At 40.7% G+C, this 18,489-nt stretch overlaps 2 protein-coding genes across 4 annotated transcripts; one reads left to right on the top strand and one right to left on the bottom strand.

Moving 5' to 3' along the window:
• Positions 1-1,983: 1,983 nt before the first annotated feature.
• Positions 1,984-10,059, bottom strand: LOC107206350 (cytochrome c oxidase assembly factor 8). Of its 2 annotated transcripts, XM_015632145.2 has the most exons (6): positions 9,888-10,059; positions 8,709-8,906; positions 7,619-7,682; positions 5,564-5,654; positions 4,535-4,589; positions 2,314-3,052 (listed from the first exon to the last, which is right to left on the bottom strand). In XM_015632145.2, exons 1-6 carry the CDS (start codon positions 10,017-10,019, stop codon positions 3,041-3,043), a joined length of 552 nt encoding a protein of 183 aa, XP_015487631.1. In that variant the 5' UTR covers positions 10,020-10,059; the 3' UTR covers positions 2,314-3,040. The 2 variants fall into 2 exon arrangements, with proteins under 2 accessions (XP_015487630.1, XP_015487631.1); XM_015632144.2 differs by lacking the exon at positions 4,535-4,589 and having other exon boundaries at positions 1,984-3,052; positions 9,888-10,054.
• A 39-nt stretch (positions 10,060-10,098) lies between these two features.
• Positions 10,099-15,554, top strand: BAG5 (BAG cochaperone 5). Of its 2 annotated transcripts, none has more exons than XM_015632212.2 (2): positions 10,099-10,206; positions 10,799-15,554. In XM_015632212.2, the coding sequence occupies exon 2, from the start codon at positions 10,828-10,830 to the stop codon at positions 12,178-12,180; it is 1,353 nt and encodes a 450-aa protein (XP_015487698.1). In that variant the 5' UTR covers positions 10,099-10,206; positions 10,799-10,827; the 3' UTR covers positions 12,181-15,554. The 2 variants fall into 2 exon arrangements, with proteins under 2 accessions (XP_015487698.1, XP_015487697.1); XM_015632211.3 differs by lacking the exon at positions 10,099-10,206 and adding an exon at positions 10,285-10,402.
• The last annotated feature ends 2,935 nt before the right edge of the window (positions 15,555-18,489 follow it).

Here is an 18,489-nt window from a genome sequence, read left to right as displayed (position 1 = left end):
TGTGCCAAGATGACCTGCACAGAGGATGAGGGAAAGGCTATGGATGTTGCCTCCTAGACTTCAGTAAAGCCTTGACAGTGTTTTCCACAGTGTTCTCCTGGAGAAACTGGCTGCTCATGGCTTGGATGGGTGCACTCTTCACTGTTAAAAACCATCTGGATGGCTGAGCCCAGAGTGCTGGTTGAATGGTGCTGCATCCATTTAGCACCCAGTCACAAGTAGTGTTCCCTAGGGAGCAGTGTTGGGGCCAGTTCTGTTTAATACCTTTATCAACAACCAGGATGAGGGGATCAAGGACACCCTCAGTCTGCAGAAGACACCAAACTGGGCAGGAATGTGATCTGTGGGAGGGCAGGAGGGCTCTGGATAGGCTGGATTGATGGGCCAAGGCCAGTGGTGTGGGTGTCAACAAGGACCAGCAGAGGTCCTGTCAACGGTGTCTGAACATGAGACAAGAGCATAACCAGGTGGCCAAAGCCAGTGGCATCCTGGCCTGTATCAGGAATAGTGTGGCCAGCAGGCCCAGACCATTCTCCTGTACTCAACACTGGTGAGGCCACACCTCAGGTGCTGTGTCCAGTTCTAGGCCACCCAATTCAGGAATGACAGATGCTGGAGTGTTACTGCCCTCTACAACTACCCCAGAGGCAGATGTAGAGAGGTGAGAGTTGGTCTTTTCTGCCAAGTCACAAGCAATAGGATGAGAGGAAACAGCTGCAAGTTGTGCCAGGGGAAGTTTAGATGAGATACTAGGAAAAATTTCTTCACCAGAAGGGTTGTCAGGCAGCTGAACAGGCTGCTTAGGGAGGTGGTTGAGTCACTGTCCCTGGAGGTATTTAAAAGACAAAAGCAGCTCACAGCTTAATCCTAGAATGATCCATCATATGCTGATACTGTTTTTGGGTGACCAACACTAAAATTACATGTTCAGAAAACAGTTTTAACTGTGAATTTACAGAAGCACAGTCCAAACCTTCCATTTGAATTCCCACAGCTCCCCCATGCCAAACAACACATATCTGCATGATGAGGCACATTAACTCATCTGACATCGAACAGTTTTTTCCTTGGATTAGTTTGAGTAGTGAATCAATTTCCTGATCTGGTTCAGCAGGCAGACACAAAAATGTCTCTGTTAATGTAAGTGAGCAGCTCAGAATATGAAAATGCTTTTGATTGACCTCTACCCATTTAGAGCATATGTGAAACTACCTTAGGGATGTTATATACACAGGCTGTCAGATCCTATGACCACTAACCACCAGTCCACTGGGGCTCAGATCTCTCCCTTTCTGGGATATTTTCTTGTATTATCCAATTATTGTTTTACATCAGAACTACATATTAAAGTGTGCATTCACATTGTGATCAAAGCTTATGTACTGTAAGAGATGATTTATTGGAAAGCCCTGAAGAATTATATTACATACCCACAGTAGTCTATTTCAAAGATTTATTTTCCTAAACATGGCATTCTGTAAATTTTTAATAAATATATATCCTTTACAGTACTGATGCAGTGTAACATTCACAAATATTTTCAAAGTGTTGGCTATTATCTCAACAAACACCATTAATGACCACTTTCATTTACTAATAACAATTAAAATCACAATTCAGTAGCCACTTTAGCCCAAATAATATAATAGTTGTATGAAACCCTGATCTGCTACTGTATCAGTAATATTTATTTAATTTTGCAAAGAAATTATTATAGTTGATGTGGACAAAGCTCTTTTTGCTCCAGTTGAAAAAGTCTGTGAATAAATCATGTCATGTTTAGATATAAAAAATAGGTCAATGGCTACTGAGATGATGTTTCCAAAAGCAGAACCTTCCCTACAGGACAGCTTTAGGAAAACACTTCATCTGACAGCACACATTCTTTTTAACAGAATCCTCTTAGTAGGTTCTGGATAAAAAAAAAACCAAAAAAAAAAAACCAAAACCATTTAACTGTACAAATGGACAGAGAGAAGATAGTGAGGCATGAGACTTCCTTTAAATTAAAAATACATGGCATAACATTTTAGGACTTCACTTGAACCAAGCTCCTTCCAATTGATGTTACCTACCCAGAGGGCACAAAAACAACCCTCGGGCAAGTTGTTATCAGTGCCTTGGAGAAACTGATGAGAACTGCACATTTTGTTGGAAGAAATGAACCAGGAGAAAACAGTGCATACTTCTTGTAATGTTGTTTTCCACACAGGAGTTACCAGTTTTGTCTTCTACCACGATTAAATGATGGGCAGGCACATTTGTTAAATAGCTCAGCAACTGAAACATTTACCAGTCATGGATCAGAGGAGCTCTTGTCCAAGGAAGGCACATTTCTCTTTATTAAAATAAAAAAATCAGAGAAGATTCTAATGCATTAGACTTCATATGAAATAATGATCTTAAATCTTTATTAAAAATAGCAAATAATCACACTGCAGAGGATTATTCTAAATTGATTGTCTATATACTCACAAATCAAATTTGTTCCTTCATCCATTTTGTATTACTTATAGATAGCTACTGCCCCAGACAGGCAACTGCTGCAAAATGAGGCATTTTTGTCTTTATATACTAACATAGTTAGTGGAGACACCATTCTGAGACCAGAGTTCAGGTGCACCACACTGAATCTCATATTATTTAGCAGCCATAACTCTACAGTAAAAAAAAGACCATAATTACCCATTCCATCTGACATGATCAAGGACCAGTTTTTAAAAGTTTTCTTGGTTGTGTTTTGGTGGAGAAATATTTGAGAGATTCTTGGAATAAAGGGTAAAGGAAATCTACACACTGATTATAAATTAAGACTAGAGTTGACTTTTATTTACATAGTTTTACAAACAAATTCAAGTAATTATTGCATCAACCATTCCGATTTAGAACATTACTATAAACCACAAGTTTATAGCATATAGTATTGCATTCTTCATGGAGCTGTGATTATTGTTCTACGTTTTTCTTTCTCCGACGAAGCCACCTCAGAGCTCTCACCAGTGCTACTTGTCCCATGAGGAATGTGATCCTAAAGTTATGTTTATACCAGTCTCTAGGATTCCAAAGTCAAGAAAATCATCAGCACACAGAACAGGAAAAAGATACACAATTATATTAAAAATATAAAAATTGTATAAAAATATCCTTTGGCATTGACAAATGATATTTCAGTGATGACCTGCATTTTCTTTTCTTTGTGGTAACACTTTTCCTCCTTAATAGTTAAATAACCTATCAAGAAGCCTGTGTATATCAACATTCATGAAGAGACTGCATGTGGATTACAGGGTTGCAACTGTATTTGAAATCAGGCAAGACAAAACAGTTAAAACCATGTCTCATGTTTCAGAAGTAAAGTTCTGGACTAACTTCCTGCCAATGCTGTGCTTCAGGTAAGATTTGTTTGTGTGTGGATGAAAATGCCTGTGTTGAAAAGGGCAAAGTTGGTCTCATACAAGGGTAGGAAAAAATAAAATCAAATCACAGTTCAAAGGCTAATTGAATAACCCAATATGTGAAACATTATCTTTCTACTGCAATATATTTTAAAGACAACGCTGTTAATATTGTCAAAGTTAGTTTTTGTATCTTTAAATAATTTAGTTTTTATGAATCATGCATGGCTTCTGGAACCAATTCAAATTATTCACAGTATAGTCTGCATCAGCCCTTTTTGACCTCTGAGAACTTGCTTCAAGTTCTTGCCCCAGTTTTAAATTAAAATAGTATCAATTTTTTTTTCTAGTTTCTAACAAGGATCTCGCTCCCATGTTGTAAAATGCTTACAAGAAGCAATAGGATATGCAGAATTCGAGAACTAGAACACTGGGATTTAGGTCTTCCCTTGACATGTCTGGGGCAAACCTTGCATGCACAAATCTAACATAAGCCTGAGATACCAACCTCTCAGTGAGGACAGCAGCCAAATTCACACCGACAGGCAGCACTGAGCTACCCCTTCAAATGTCATGTTAAATAAAAATATCATGCTAACATTGCAATTGTTTCTTTTCTCCTTTCACAATTCATTTCCTATATTCTTCTTGAATTTTTTTCCAAAACTAGATTGTATTTCCAGTCTAAGTACCCTGAACTAAATATTCAAGGCATCTATGCGCAGTCATTGCTTCAATTTTAACTACATTTTGGATTTTGCAACACTTCAGCTGCCAGTTTTCAGGCCAGCTGGCAATACTGCAAAAGAACATACAGCTAAATGCATTAACAGATTTTTATAAACATGACCCCTCAAAATCAGAGTGCCTGTAAAAAGCTCTGCTGTTTTCAGAGCTGTGCAGTTCCACTCTGAAACTACAACAATGCAGCTGACACAACCTGATTTTACAAGTCAGCAGCAAGGAAGGTCATGTTTAAGCACAAAGCCTGAATTATCTTACCCTGAAGATGGCACACTATCCTAAGGTCACTGCAACAATGGCAACTGGCAACCAGTTCTAAGATGAACTATTTGCATTGCCACTTATGAATTATAAGCAATGTATTAACAATCCTTCCACTAAAAAAAAATTCTTACTTTGTATCTTTTCATGCTATTGCTTTGCATTATGGTGAGGTTCCCCCCTGCTCCTCTGTGGGAAAGATAAGATGTGCATATTTAAATATTTGTTAGTTAAATTAGGATAGTATTTTATGGTTTATGCACAATACACAAAGAAACTTAAGCCACCATTTGTTATAGATCAGTTACAGGGATGGCAGAATTCTCACTAACATCATGCCATTAGGAATCCAAGTCACACTTTTGAGCCAAATAATCTCCCAGTCCAGTACAAAGAGGAAACTGCAGTTATACTTTCACATTCAGTGGTCAGAATTCCCTGATTAAGTGCTGTCTTTCTCCACCTTCCCATTCCTCCCTCATTTCTAGCTCTTTTTAAAGTGTGCACAGCTACTTGCAGAGGTATGTGTGTTTGCAAGTAATTTTTTACTCCTTTCAGATCCCAAATCCAGTTTATGGAGTTGCTGTACACACAGAAACAATGCAGGAGGTACTGTGAAGTGCTGGTTGTGGGTTTACCAAACTGTAAATGAGGTTCTACCCACGACTAGTCAGGTGATAAATTTATGCCTCACCAAACTGAAAACTTGATCACTTTTTTACTAGACACTTGCAAAATAATAGACCCAATATTACTCCCAGTAATGATTTTCCTTTGAGATAAATCACTTGTCCTTATTTAACAGTCAGCTAGAATCTGTTATACAGAACTTTCAAGTGGTCTATTTGCATATTTATCAGTTTCAATTAGCAGCATGAAAAGACCTGTGCCCTAAGATAATAAAATGTGCCTGATCTTGTCTCTTTAAATCTCAGACTTGAGCTTATCTTTCCACTGAAACAACAATAAGCAGCAGCAGAACTCAAATGATAATGCAAATTTCTATCAAATGCTAATAACAGCATTAAAAATAATTTTCCAGAATTACAGGGGTTTGTGCTGTTTTACCAATTGCAGAAAAAATGTTCAAATTTTAAACTTGATCTTATACCTTTCACTTAGACTGTAATGTATAATGATCAACTTAAATACCTTCTACATACCTGTTATACTGCAAATGCTTTTTAAAATTTTTAGTTAGAAAGTCCTTGTAAAAGTCAGCCATTTCTTCTGCATTCAGTGTTGCTTTTTGACCTGAAAATAGGTTTTGGTGTAACAAAGTCAAAGCAATTCTTTGGATCAAAACACTAGGTTCAGATGCTAGGTCTAACTCCCTGCTCCTACAAGCTTTCTGTGTAACCCTGAACAAATGAATATGCTTTTATCTTTTAAAACTTATCCAGAAAGTACAACAGATTAAAACACCAATCATCTTGAAGCTGGCATAACTCTTAAACCCCTACTACTTGTGGAAGGGATAAAGTTGATCAGCTCTTAGACTATTTAGGGAACCAGTGAACCCCTATGAAAATGTGCATGGATCTAGGAGTATTTATCTTTTGAATAAAATAATTTCTTACGGGGCTGAAGCCTAAACAGTACCAATAAGAACATTTAGTAACTTAATTTCAACCCCTAAAGCAAGCCCATACATATCAAAAGAACACTATCCACAACTGTCATGGTATTTTCAGATATAATCATTTTCTATTACTGTTGATAAATTTCAAGTACCTTCAGGCAAAAAGTTTATGTTCTGAAATGTCAGACTTCTGAACAATCTAATAGGCACTTATTTTGAGAAGAAGCAAATATAAAAAATTATTTTGAATATGTCAGTCATAACCAGAATATAAAGGGAAGAACAGGAAGACTTGTGGCTATAGCACACATGTCTGATCCTGAGAACCAGCAAATATTCTCAACTCTACCAGACAATTCCTACCAAAACCTTCTGGCACAACATGTCCCTAAAATGACAGTCAAATTTCAGTGCCCCAGGGAACATGGATATGATGAGGGAGATGGAATAGCAATATTCAGCTTGTTCCTGTTCCAAAATGCATTTTAAGGCTCTTGAGATTGATCACAGAAATGTGAATTATTGATTTGTTTTATTTGTCATTATTTAAAAAACTAATGGACCACAGTGTATTAACATACTATGGGATAAATTAACTCTAAAACCATGTGAAGGCTGCCACCTTAATACCTGTAGTTAATTTGTTTCTTCATACTGGTATCAGCAAAACTGATTCATTACACAGAAAAGTAAGTTTCATTCCAACTGTTCATGTATATTTTTATTTTTACAAACACTCACAACTGTATTATAGAACAGCTGACCAAAGGCATACAGTCAATACAAATTTGTTTTTAATGGAAGTATGTGGTCACTCTCTTTTAGTTCTAGAGTATAAAGCAAAACAAAAAACCCACAAAATAGCAATATAAAGTAAATGTTTTTGAAACAATGTAGATCTTAATTAGAATTGCTTCTCTAGCACTGATCACCAGGATACAAAGAAATAAGAAAAACAATGGTCTGTGACATACAGAATGACAGAGATGCTTCACTTAACTCAAACAGATCATTATTCTGTGAACAAAGTGTTCAACCTCATACTACAATGCCCAATTCACTTTTATTATGAAGGCATTTTGTTTTCATTTTCACACAATGAATTAGAGAGACAACTATTTTACAGCACCTGTGCTCAGGCAGAGACAGGCAGATAGCAGCTGCCGTCTCCCCAGAAGCTGCCTTGCTCTCCCTCAAGGAAAAATATTGTATTCATTGCACACACTATGGACCTGAAGCCAAAGACTGAATTTATCCACTCAACCATAACATGCACTTGAGGCAAAAGCTCTGTATGTTTATCTTAGCCAGCTCACTGGCTTAGGAGGTGTGAAAGTAAGAAGTCTCTTCCTCCTTAGGCTACAGAATTATTATATTACTGGGCTAGGATTTCAGCACATTCCCGCTGGCTGTGGGGAAGGAATTAGGGGAAGAACAGCACAAGAGATTATCTGACCCCCACATACACATCTCTGAAAAGCCCCCCATCTCTTTTTTTATCACACTGCTGAAAACACTTCTAAATCCTACCCCTAAGACTTACTTGTGATAGAACACAAAGAGCATAAACAAACAAAATTCAAAATTAAACAGAGTTCAGAATGCATCCTAAACTATTAAAGAAGATCTCACTAACCTGATTCATCTCTCATTTCCAGACCCTTGGCTTTCAGTCTTGAATAAATAAATTCTTCTTTTTCCTAAAACATGTTTTTCCACATTAGAATGGGATGTAGTCAGTCCTTGAAGTTAGCCATTAATTACATAGCCATGTGGTGTTCAACACCCTTTGAAATAACTAGCAATACTCGTTATACTTGGAAGTGTCAACTAAACGCTTTTCTTAATCCTGTGAGTTAGTTAAACTGGTCTCTTAGATCCTGTACCTGCATGCATCAATTAATTCATGCAAGTGTCCTACTGATACTTATAAAACTGATTTGTACAGTAAAGCTACAGCCAAACTTCAGTGTTGTTTGACAGGATTCAAACTTTCAGTTTATAAAACAAACTGTGGAAATGCATTGTACTGTATAACTGAGATTTTGAGCATAGAGAAAAACATGCAGCCTAAAAAAAATTTCAATTATTTAGACGGAAGCACAATAATAATTTGTATGTGAGTTTTACAGACTTAAAAAACAGTTCTGTGGAATTAAAAAAAAAAAAACAAGCTTCATTTTTTTATGGGATCTTTGCGTTTTGAGAGGATATCATGTTCAACACCATAAACGATGGTGAATTACTGAACTGCTACATTTCTTCCAAAAAATGCCACATTGGCTGGGAGGTGCTAAAATCAAGAAAGACAGACTCACTTTAGCCTTGCTGGAATACTCTGCCAGTGAAATGGGAGGTATCATTTAACTTCATTTAGTCTTGGTAATTAAACCAAATTTCTCTCACTTATGACAAGAGAAAAACCAGCCATGAAATAATTTTCAACAGCTGCTCTAGTCACAGCCAGGTCTTGCAGGCAGGGTAGCTTATACTTTCAGTGCAAGACAGGAAAAAGGCAAATACTCTATGCCACTAGGCGGCAATAAAACCAGTAGGATTTTTAGTTTTGTGCGTCATTTAAAGAAACGAACGATAAAACCGTAATTTCCTCCATGACCCTGAGCGCATTAGCAGCGGGCAGAACTGAGCCCCACCTCAGAGAGGCGAAGCGCCCCAGTCTGGGGCAGGCTGAGCAGCAGCAGCAGCGGGTGCAGGGCCGGGCTCACCTGGCGGAAGGCGCGGTTGTGCCGTGCCCAGAAGCGCTGGTTGCTGGCCTGGGCCTCCTGGCGCGCCTCCCGCAGCCGCCGCTCCAGCGCCGACTCCTCGGGGGGCACGTAGAAGATGATGGGGCGCAGGTTGGAGTGCTTGTCCGGGGGCCCGATCCAGTCACTGTGCGAGTGCGCGGGGGGACGGAAACCCAGGCCCTGCGAAACACAGACACAAAGTGTCTTCAGCCCTGCTGCACTTCTGAAGAACGTCTCAATCTCCAATAAATTCCCACATGCCACGGAACCTTAAAGCGTGCAAACATAGCAAGTTCAGAATTAAAGTACATTTATTTACGGTGACCAAAAACAATGGCGTACATTTACAATTTACTTTTAATTACAAATGCACTACAGAGAAGATACCTTCAACTTTTTTACCATGGGCATGAATCATGAGGTATTTTTTTTTAATCAAAATTTTTTTTTGTTTTCATTTTTCTATCAGTGATACTCTGTTAAAATATTTCATGGAGAGAACTAGCAAGTACGCAAGTTTTTTATGGCGCTGATCTCTGCCCTCTGGTGACCAGTGACAACACTCGAGGGAACAGGATGAAGCTGTGCCAGGGGAAGTTTAGGCTGGATATTAAAGGCTCTTCACCCAGAGGGCGATGGTCACTGGAACAGACTCCCCAGGGATGGGGTCACGGCCCCAAGCATGACAAGCTCGAGGAGCTTTTGGACAACTCTCAAACACACGGTGCGATTCTTAGGGTTGTTCTGTACAGGGCCAGGAATCGGATTTCGGTGATCCTTGTGGGTCCCTTGAAACTAAGCGTATTTTATAATTCTACTGATATAGAAAAATTCCGCGTATCACTACAATTCAAACTTTTCCTCAGCCCGGGGTTCTTGCTGCATCCCTGTGCCCACACGCAGCGTGTGGCTGCCCCAGGTGGGTCCGGGGACACCTGGCGTTACCCAACAGCCCGGACCTCAGCGCCCCTCCAACAACAAACACCGGGGGCCTCGATAAACACATCAAAAACCAGAGGCCGCGGGGAACGCGGTTTCCTACCGCCGGCGTTACCGGGGGTGCAGCCGGAGCACTCCCCACTCCGGGCTCCGCGGGGGCCGCGGCCCCCGAGGCTTCCCCCGCGGCCCCCGCAGGAGCTGCCACCCCCCGCCCGGGTTTACCGCGCTGTCCGGCTGCTCCCCGGGTTCAGCCGCACGGCCGCCACCGGAGGAGGAGGAGGAGGAGAAGGAGGCGGAGGAGAGGAGGAGGGGGCGGCGGCAGCCAGCGGGCCGCAGCACCCGGGCGGCCGCCATGGCCCGGCGCTTTACGACGCTGCCGCGCGGGCACTGCGGGCGGGGCGGGGCCAGGTCGGGGCCGGGCCCGGGCCCGCCTCGGCCTCCGCCTCCCTCCGCGCGGCCGAGCCGGGCGGGGCTCGCGGGGTTCGCGGTGCTCGGCCCGTGGCGCAGCCGGGCCGGGCAGCGGGTTCTCGCTGGGCGGCGGGTGAGTGAGTGACTGAGGCGGGTCGGGGGTGCCGCGCGGCTTCGCTGCGGGGCCGGTGGGGACGAGCCTCCCGCAGGTGCATCGGCGGCGGCCCGGTGTCATTTCCTCTTCGCGCTGCGCCGGGCCCCACCGTGGGGGAGGCCGGAGGTTGCGGCCACGGAGGGGCTGGGGGCGGCAAGTGCTGAAGGGGAGAAAGGTATGTGCGGGGAAGGAGCGCTGCCCCGGGCTTGTATCTCCCGGGGGCGATCGGGTTCGGCCGCTGTTCTTCCCCCCCCTCCGGGTTCTCCCGTGGGCTGCGGGTGCTTCAGAGTTCTGCGGCGGCTTCAGCTGCAGAGCAGGTGGGGAAGGCAGGGCGGAATGCTGAGGGTGAACAGCCGAGAGCTGGGCGTGTGGCAACTAAAGCATCGTCCCTGCGGCCCGACCGGGAGAAAGGTGTAAAAAATTAAAGGGCTTCGAAATATCAGCCAAGTGGTTTATTCGTATTGGTGAAGATACTTAAAATAACTGTAACGCGGAAGTGCTTCAGAACGTAAAAGTTGTAACGTGTGCTTGTGTAGCACTTAAGCAAGTCTTGTTTTCATTTTCCTTGTAGTTCATCTGGAGCTGGACCAGGGAAAAGGAATGGCTATGGGTAACCAACACCCATCCATAAAACGGTTACATGAAATACAGAAAGAAGTCAAAGAGATTGAGCAGCAAGTGGCTGTCTTCAGCGGTCTGTCTACCGACCGAGATTATAAGAAATTGGAAAGAAGCCTTACAAAACAGCTTTTTGAAATCGATTCTGTAGACACCGAAGGGAAGGGGGATATTCAGCAAGCCAGAAAGCGAGCTGCCCAGGAAACTGAGAGGCTGCTTAAGGAACTGGAACAAAATGCAAACCATCCGCGCAGACTGGAAATAGAGGCTTTATTCAAGGAGGCACAGTCACTTGTGGAACGCGAGATCACACCTTTTTACAAAGGAGGAAACTGTATAAGTGATGAGTTTGAAGAAGGCATTCAGGACATTGTATTGAGGCTCACCCAGGTGAAAACTGGAGGGAAAGTTTCTCTGCGAAAAGCAAGATACCGAACTCTGACAAAGGTATGTGCTGTTCAGGAGATTATAGAGAGTGGTGTAAAGCAACAGCTGTCCCTGCCACTCTCTAATGATGCACATCCTTCTGTCTCCAAAATTAACTCTGTAATGTGTGAAGTGAACAAAGCCAGAGGAACTCTCATTGCGCTTCTAATGGGAGTGAGTAGTAATGATACCTGCAGGCATCTGTCCTGTGTGCTCACAGGCCTCATTGCTGATTTGGATGCTTTAGATGTCTGTGGTCGCACGGAAATAAGAAATTACAGAAAGGAAGTAGTAGAAGAGATCAATAAATTGCAGAAATACCTGGACTTGGATGAAGAAGCAAATTCTACTCATGCTTATGATTTGGCACAAAATCAGTCTATTCTAAAAATAGAAGAGATCCGTAAGAAGATGAAGGAAGTTAATTCCTTACTTCTAAAAACAGAGAATGCATCTGATTTGTATCTGGGATCCAAAGCAGAGTTGCAGGGACTAATTGCCCACCTAGATGAAGTGAGTCCAGGAAAAAATCCCTGTATTAGAGAGGCCAGGAGAAGAGCAGTAATTGAAGTTCAAACTCTTATAACATATATTGATTTGAAAGAAGCGCTGGAAAAAAGGCAAATGTATCCAGAGCAAACTGCTGCTGAACATCAGTCTCATAAAGCAGTTTGGACTGTACTTGGAAACTTGTCTCAAATTCAGCAAGAGGTGATTTCATTTGATGGAAACAGAACAGATAAAAATTACATGAGACTGGAAGAACTTCTTACAAAACAACTTCTGGCCCTGGATGCTGTTGATCCGCAAGGTGATGAGCGGTGTAAGGCTGCCAGGAAGCAGGCAGTAAAGCTTGCACAGAACATTCTTTACTATCTGGACATGAAGACAGATGAATGGGAATACTGAAACAGCCATGGTCTGACACAGAAGAACATTTTTCCCTTTGGCACTTTATGAAGATCATTGGCAGCACATAATAAAGTGTTCTGTGCTTGCTGAAATCATGGAGATTGCATAAGCAGTTGACTTGGCTATATGTCTGCTATCCCACGCAGTCACCCACTTGCCATGGCAACTGTCAGTACACCATCAGCAATTCTGGTCACTGCTATAAGCAGAGAAGTGCAATTCCCTGAAGGAATAGCTTAATACTTGATCAAATAGCTTATTTTTATTTTTTTTTTCCTTTCTTGTTTTAGTTTCAATAGCCTTGTGCAATGTTCAGTGAATGCAGGTTTTTCAAAGACACAGAAACTTATGGTACAGTACTGGCAAAACTGTTTAAGGAGACTGGACATGAAAGTTAGTATTCAGGCATGAGGCTCCATCCAGCAACTTCACGGCAGTCTGGATGTACTGTTAATGTGCTGTTATGAGATAAAGTACAATGGGCAAAAAGCCTACTGGCTTTTGGACTGTACTTGATTTATTCCATCCATCACACCATCTAGATTTCTTAGTTAATGGAGCTATAATGCCAGCTGCAAATTAGGATTTACATAGGCAATGCCAATTATGTCAATTTTTGTAATACCTGAGCCCTTTGATTTGCAAAACCAGGTCTTTTGTTGGTGGAAATTATTTCAATTTATTGCTTTAGCGTTCTGAGACTTGGAGAGGAAAATCTGTACGTTTATACCAAACAGATAAAGGGGATTTTGAGTATTTCAAACTGCCATCCATAAACCCTTGAAAACTGCACTGAACTTTATTTAGTGGCTGCTTAGGTGTCTTTTTAAACTCTGCTGTTGCATCTGGTTTTCACATTTGGCGAAAACAGAAACAGAGGTCACTTTGAAGTGAAATGTGCATTTTGGAATTATTTTTGTAAAATTAGATAGCCAGCTATAAAGATGTCCCTATAATGATGTAAGTGCTATAATGATGTAAGTGTGTGCTACATGGTCAGGTGTGGCTTCAAGCATGTCTTGGAAAGACTTGTGGCAAATGTCTCTCTTTGCAACTCATTCACTTAATTGTGTTAGTAGCTTCATAAATAAGCTTGCTTATACTATTATATGCACCTACCTTTTTATTTGTGGCTGCTAGTGCCAATCACATTTCTACTATAGCATGTTTTTTGGCATTTTTGAGAGCATGGCATTAAAATTATTTAAGTATATATAGATATATATAAAGAATATAGATACATGTAAAGATATATTCAGTTATGGATAATTTGCACTCGGCTCTTTCAGGATGAACTAATGAATTATTGTTCTATTGATGATAATTTGCACCACTTTTAAGGAGTAAAAACCATTTCGGACGTTACAATAAATTTTTTTAAGATCTATTTTTGACTGATTAGAAAAAACAGTACTGTCTGTGAGAGACAAGTGCCTTTATGACACTGCTGACTTGCACCGTCATATGTAGATATAGGAACTGTTTACTGGCAGCTTGATACATTTCTAATCTTTGCAAGCTGGATTTTTCAGGTATATATCTAATTCTACTGTAGTATATGTCAAGTTAACATAGTACAATAGGTGACAGTTGCCCTATAGAGTCCTGAGAATGGGTATCAAATTTGGGAAATATGTATTCTGCTTAAAAGCTAAAGCATTGGTGTGGAGCTGGGGGACATTTGGGCAGGTCTTCTGTGCCTATTGCTACAAGAATAATATGTTTGTTCATAATATACTATGAGATGTTGATTGAAGGCTGCATACCTTAAGAGTGTGAATAGATTTTGTTTGTGATTTCACAGGTGATTGCTTTGCAAATCTACTTGCCAAAACCGACCTAATTGAGTACATTGCCTAAAGCACAATTTAGCAATGACAGAATGTTTGTCGGAGGATTCTTCCTGCTCCTTCAGAGACACAACCCCATTGAATTTAACACTTCTTCACAAAAAACCCAAAAAAACCCTAATTAAAATTCCAATCTCTATTTGACTATTATGTGGCTAACACAGAATATTAATGATGTTATACACCTGAATTATTTTACTCATTTCAAGCTCTCTACATGTTTGAATTGCAACTTGTGATTTGCACTTACATTTTTAGGAAAGATAAGGATTTGATATTGTAATGATACTAATAATTTTTCTTTAGTATTACTGTCAAGTCTGCAGTGGTTACTTGTAGTTCGTTTAAACAATTTAGTGTCTGTGTTCTCTGGCAGATACATGTAGTTTTATAAGTGTTTGAGCCTCTTATGTAAAAATGAGTAAGTATAGTTATCAGATCTGTTCTATTTTAAATGTGTCTTTTAGTTTTCCTGAATGAATCGTTATGCCTGCATCTCTAAGAATGCAAATGTGTAAGGTTAGTGTGACTAAGTAGAGTCCAGTGGCAAGATAATATGTGGATGAAGCTTTTTTCCTTTGTTCTGTTCTCTGATAAATTGACTATTTAGATTTTATGGTAAAATCCTCATCTGGAATGGGATTAATTCAGAGTTTTTGCATGAATGAAAGTAACAAAATATATGTGCTTAATTAAAAAAACCTAACCCGAACAAAAAAAAACCACAAAAAAACCACACACCAAATCAAAAAAGAAATGCACAGGTTTCTCAAAAATTTGCTTTCATGCTGAAGAATGTAATTTCTTTGTTTTTTATATCCAAAGATTGAGAGACACACAACTTTTCTTTCCAATATAGCAGGCTAAAATAATCAACAAAATGTAAATGGACCAAATGGCAAAAGCCTGCGTTTTAGTACTATACTAAAATAAATAACTTTTCTGTGTGCCGTGTTATGTACCTTAGAGCAAAATAATCAAGTGGATATTTTGGGGGAGAGGTAGTCCTGCATTGTTAACCAAATTCCTTTTTAAACTAGTTTTCTTTAGTTATTTCAGTATTTATTTTTTGTTGTTTGCCACTCAGAGTGGTTTTTCTGTGATACCAGTTTGGAGAAGATTTTTGTTAAGTACAATTCTTACCTTTCTAATTTAACAGAAATCAGTGTCTGTGCTCCTAATGGTGTACCTGTCTTCAGTTGTTGCTGGGTAGGTGGTGACATTTGTGTTCACAGATCCAAGATTAAATATTGCAGTGTTACATTCTTGGTTATTAATACAAATACATTACTGCTTTTACTAGATACTCATTTGAATGTTATGCCCTGATGCCTTTCTCTATTTATTTTTGAATGTGAGTTATCAGAATGTAAATTATTTTTGTCTTAGAGCAAATGTTTTTATTAAACATGCACACATAAAGTTCTTTTTTTTTTCCCCCCTCCTTTAAAAGTTTGCTTTTAAACTGCTGTGTTGATTAAAATAAAGTTCTTTGTGTGGATACCACTCCTACTTGCTAAATCTGGTGCCTATTGGTTTTCTCTGCATTCCTGAGCAGTAGGTTTGCACCCTCCAGGGTTCTGCTTGGATGATCACTGCAGCAGTGCTTGTGGCAGTGTTCAGATCTTGCCACTTTGCTGTTGTAGGCTGCTGCCTGAGCAGATGAGCTGGTGAAACTGATGGAGTGAGCCTCTTCGTGCAAAGCCAGTGTGGATTCCAGAGCCTCTAGCAGAAGCACAGCTAATCTGGTTTTAGGCTGTGCACATGAGGCAGGTTCCCTGACTGCTCTGTTGGCTCAGTGTGTTTTTTGGTTACTGGCTCGCTGCTGATGGAAATTGGGAATTCTCTTTCTGCCCAGAAATCTGCTGGCTTTGTGCAGTTTCTGCTGCTTGGTCAGCTCCAGAGAGCTGATTTAATCTAATAAAAGGGGAGAAAACAACAAAAATGGAGGAGGGGGTTTAATGAGCCAAACTGGCTTTTAGAAATGTATGTGGGCCAGAGCTACTGCGAAATGAAGGGGTGGGTGGTGCAGCCATGGGCTAGGGAGCAAATGGTAAGAATTTCAGTAGCAACAAGTCATTAGATCAACTTGCACAGTTAAATAACTGGAGGAGGAAGAAGGAAAGGTGTCAACTATCGACTCCTACAAAGAAGTAGGAATTTTCTGCTTCACTAATGGGATATAATGAAGGCAATACAAATGAATCACGTATGGAAAACAAACCAATAGCTTTCAACTGCACTTTCATGTTCATGTCGCAAGTGATCATAGAACCCTTATTCAGGTTGGAAAAGGGCTGGTTTTGTGTCTTTGTACAAAGTATAATCATGTGAAAGTACTACACAGAGTCTGAAAAAGCTTTACCCAGAAGATACTGGATAAGAGCAGGGTTGATAAAGGTTGAATGTTCCCATGTATTTCCCTTTTAACAATAGAGCTTACTTGAATGAAGTATGTTCTTCAAAGATAAATAAATCCTCTGGGCCATGGCTCTAGAGGTTGCTCAACCAGCTGCTGACCTGTTTGTCTTGATTGCCTGTTTTCTTGTCAAAAGAGAGAATTTACCTTATAAGAATATTTTTGTGTGTGTTTTGGTGCCTGAAATTGTTCAACTGGAAAAACACCATATTTTATTATATTATTATATTTATGTATTATTATAATTATTTTAGGTGTATCCTCTCTTGTGGAGAATTCTCATCTGAGGAGTGGAAGGACATTAGTACTGAGCTCATGGACTGAAGGCCTGGGGGTTCAAGTTGGCTGCCAGCAGGAGACATTTAAATGGCAGGATCCAGGAAAACATTCCTGCTAAAGGAAACTGCTAGCAGAGACATGACCAAATGTTTTTCAGAGCTGACGTTTTGAATGAGCTCTGTGTCTGTTCCTCTGCTGCTGCTGAGCTTTCGTTGAGAAAGGGGATTTTTAAGGAAATATTCCCTGAAATCCTCTCGGGCTTTCTGTTTTAGATGAGACTGAGAAATTATGTTAGAGCTGTGGTGAGGCTGACCTGTGTATCATTCTGATTGAAACGCTGTCCACAATGCTTTCAGTTACATGGGTCGGCATGTACCTGTCCTCTAAAAGCTGGTCATTAGCTGAAGAAGCTGAGAATGAGCTGTGCTTTTGTTGAAGGCTTTACTCAACACTTATCCTTCCTCTACAGAAGTGTTTGGTCCTGGGGACTGCCAAGCGCAGATGATTGTATGAGTTGCCCTGCTTGACAGCTCAAAAAATAATGAGGTCCTTTTCTAAGTCTGCAGACTCTTCCTACAGGACATAAATTGTTGCAGAGTTTGCCATTAGAAATGGGAAAGTACAATGAGTTCCTTAATTGGGCCATTTCTCCTCAATTAGTTTTGCCAGACAAACTTCTGTGCCACAGCAGTTCCTTGTGAAACCTGTATTTCAGGCAGCTAATCAAAAGCATCTCATGATGGAGGAAACACCACGATGCAGTGCAACGTCCTTAGTAATGTCCAGAACACATACCCCAAACCAATCTGTGATCATGGCCACCAGGAGCACATAAGCCAAACTGAAACCACAGAGAAGCAGAGAGATAAGGCTGGAGGAAATCAAAACAAAAAACTAGTGTAGTTGTCAGGTTTGACCAACTTAATTTAGTTTCATGACAAGAAAAGCAAGCAAAGCAAAGCTCCCTTTTGGCTTGGTGCAGTTGTACCTTGTCTACACCCTGCAGTTCCACATTGTTTTCCAGCCTATGTCACCCTAAGTGCTCCTCCCGGGCACGATGTAGCTGATGGGGGTTAGCCTCGGAGTGCCCTTGGGCAAGAGGGTGCCACCCATCTCCAGGGATACCATAATTACCTTCATTCTCTCTGAAATGTGTGGTCGTGGCAACTCCTAGCACATAGAATATCAGCAGGGCTTGCATAAGGTGGTGTGCAACATGAAGGTTATACCCTGTAATAAACAGGTAATTGGAAGGGGTTGTATAATAACTGCTAGCAAGTCTGAGCAAGGTATCTTTTGTGTGTTTATGCTGAATTTATTAGGTTTTTAAAGAAAAATCTTTGTAACCTTTTATTCAAATCAACCTGAAGCCTGTGATCTTACCTTCCTGATGCCTCATGTTAATACCATATGAAAAGGAGGTTTGAAGAGCTTCATTGTCAATGGATATTTATGAATGGCTTCTGCTTAGTTTCAGACATGTGGTAAAACCCAGATTTTCCAAAACACTCAGCATCCAAAGTTCCCACCATGAAAAGTAAGGGCATATTTTGAAAAGGAGCCCAGCCAGAGATCCAAACGCTGTCATTTTTTGTCACAGACAACCACAGGATCATCCCTGCAGCTAATCAAGAAGACACTTAAATGACTTTGCCTCATTTCTCTAGTGAAAGGTTGTTCTGAAGCATCATTGCTGTGAGGACTGAGTAACCTTCTAATTTCCAGCATAAACATATTCATGAGAAGCTTTTCTTCTTC

The sequence above is a fragment of the Parus major genome, chromosome 5 (genome assembly GCF_001522545.3).
Source record: "Parus major isolate Abel chromosome 5, Parus_major1.1, whole genome shotgun sequence".
Taxonomy (NCBI): Eukaryota; Metazoa; Chordata; class Aves; order Passeriformes; family Paridae; genus Parus; species Parus major.
This window is presented reverse-complemented; position numbering and strand designations above follow the sequence as displayed.